The 1,804-nt window shown below is 33.0% G+C and overlaps 1 protein-coding gene across 1 annotated transcript in view; it reads left to right on the plus strand.

Annotated features, from left to right (window-relative positions):
- The window catches only part of LOC106791165 (homeobox protein extradenticle), a gene marked incomplete at its 5' end in the record, with an annotated part of 26,929 nt that extends 25,267 nt beyond the window's left edge, over positions 1-1,662 (plus strand). Inside the window, one exon of the mRNA XM_014756609.1 lies at positions 572-1,662. Coding sequence (XP_014612095.1) covers positions 572-586 — 15 coding nt within the window. The remainder of the gene's footprint in view (positions 1-571) is intronic.
- Positions 1,663-1,804: the final 142 nt, after the last annotated feature.

Below are 1,804 nucleotides of genomic sequence, written 5' to 3' on the forward strand. Positions count from 1 at the left end.
TATTATATATATTTATATATATATAAATACTTTGTGATATATATAAGAAAAAAAATTGCAACTCGTACTTATGTCAACTTTATTTCGATATTCGTTGAAAAAAATATAAAGCAGAATTATTTAAAAAAGGGGAGTAAAAATGAAAGAGAAACAAAGAGGAGAGAATGTGTGAGTGAAAGAGGTAGAATTGTAAAGATGTGATAGTGGTCCAAAAAACAAAAGAAAATTATGAGAGAGCTGATTTTCCGACGTGCACGCGTCCAAAAGCAATGTCTTGAAAAAGTTGTCTTTTGAATTGATCTCGTGAAAAAAATAGTATGATTTAATTATGGCAAATTGTTGCACACCTACACACACCATGCACACGTTATGCACAATTATTGTTTATGTATATAGAAAATATTGAGATCGTACAATCGGTTGATTGTGATCGATTTGATCGAAATGTAATTTAAAAAAAAATGATGCAAAATTTAAGATTAAAAAACGGGGATGTGTACCATGCATGTGAAACTTTTTCACGTCATTGCCAGATAGCGCGCGTACACGGCCGAATGCTGTTTGCTTTCAGGAGCTGTCGCCTTGAAATCCTTAGGAGAAATACGCAAGAAGATTTTGCTAAACCGATAGAAAAAAAAAAAAAAGAGAGGAAGAGAAAGAGAGAGAGAAAGAGAGTGAGAGGGGAATTAAACGAAACGAAAAAGAAAAGAAAAATTAAATAATCCCAAATAATAAACAAAACAAAATTAAAACAAAAGATTTATTATCGATAGTAAACGCATTAAAGAACGATATCGTAAGGGAAGCCAGAAAAAGCAACACAAAGTAAAAAGGTAAAAAAATTTCAACAAGAAAAAAAAAAATAAAAAATAAAAAAATAATAAAAGAATAAAAGAAAGAAAGAAAGCAGGCAATCTGATCACCTCACTATCTGTGATCCGATACTCGTCATTCGCTGGCGGGTTATACGATACTAAAAATATTGATATATTAATTTATTAAGAGAAAGAAAGAAAGAAAGAGAGAGAAAGAGAGAGAGGAGAGAAATAAATAAATATGTGTAAAAGTGTGCGCAGGAGCACGGAAGCGTTCGTATACGAAATAAATTTATCTAAGAGAGTAACAAATTAAATAAGTATTAAAAAAAAAAAGAACCAAAAATTAATTCGTTTATTCTTTAAGAATGAAAATATATATATGAATAAAGTAGATATTCGTATTACCGACCGAGCATGCTCGGTAAAGAAGATTCCTGTTGCTGGGTCGTCGAACTAAAGCGCGAAGGAAAAGTCTGCGTGTTCAAATATATTTAAAAGGAAAAAAAAAGAAAAAAGATTTTCTTTTTTTAGTAATATTTTTTTATTCCTTTTCCCTCGAAGAAGATAGAGGAGGAGGAGGAGGAGGAGAAGGAGGAGGAGGCTTTTCCTACGGCTGCTGATTTCGACGTTGGGAACGAAATTATTTTACGGCCTAATGTTTACTTCTCCATTTTTATATTTTACTTTTCTATATTAACAATAAATAATTAATTAAATAAATAAATGGCTTGCCGAATCGTTAAGGAACGCTTCCGGGCTTCGATGACGACATCATCTTCCTCTCCCGGTGATAAAACGAAGAAGAAAGCAGAAAAACTAAAAAGATTAGAGAGAAAGAGAGAGAGACAGAGAGAAAGAGAGAGAGAGAGAGAGAGAGAGAGAGAGAGAGAGAGAGAGAGAGAACGGGCGAGCGAGAGAGCGAGTGAAAGAGAGAGAATGGGAGAGAATGAGAATGAAAGAGAGAGAGAGAGAGAGAGAGAGAGAGA

Source organism: Polistes canadensis, unplaced genomic scaffold (genome assembly GCF_001313835.1).
Source record: "Polistes canadensis isolate GaletaPanama2010 unplaced genomic scaffold, ASM131383v1 scaffold_288, whole genome shotgun sequence".
Classification (NCBI taxonomy): Eukaryota; Metazoa; Arthropoda; class Insecta; order Hymenoptera; family Vespidae; genus Polistes; species Polistes canadensis.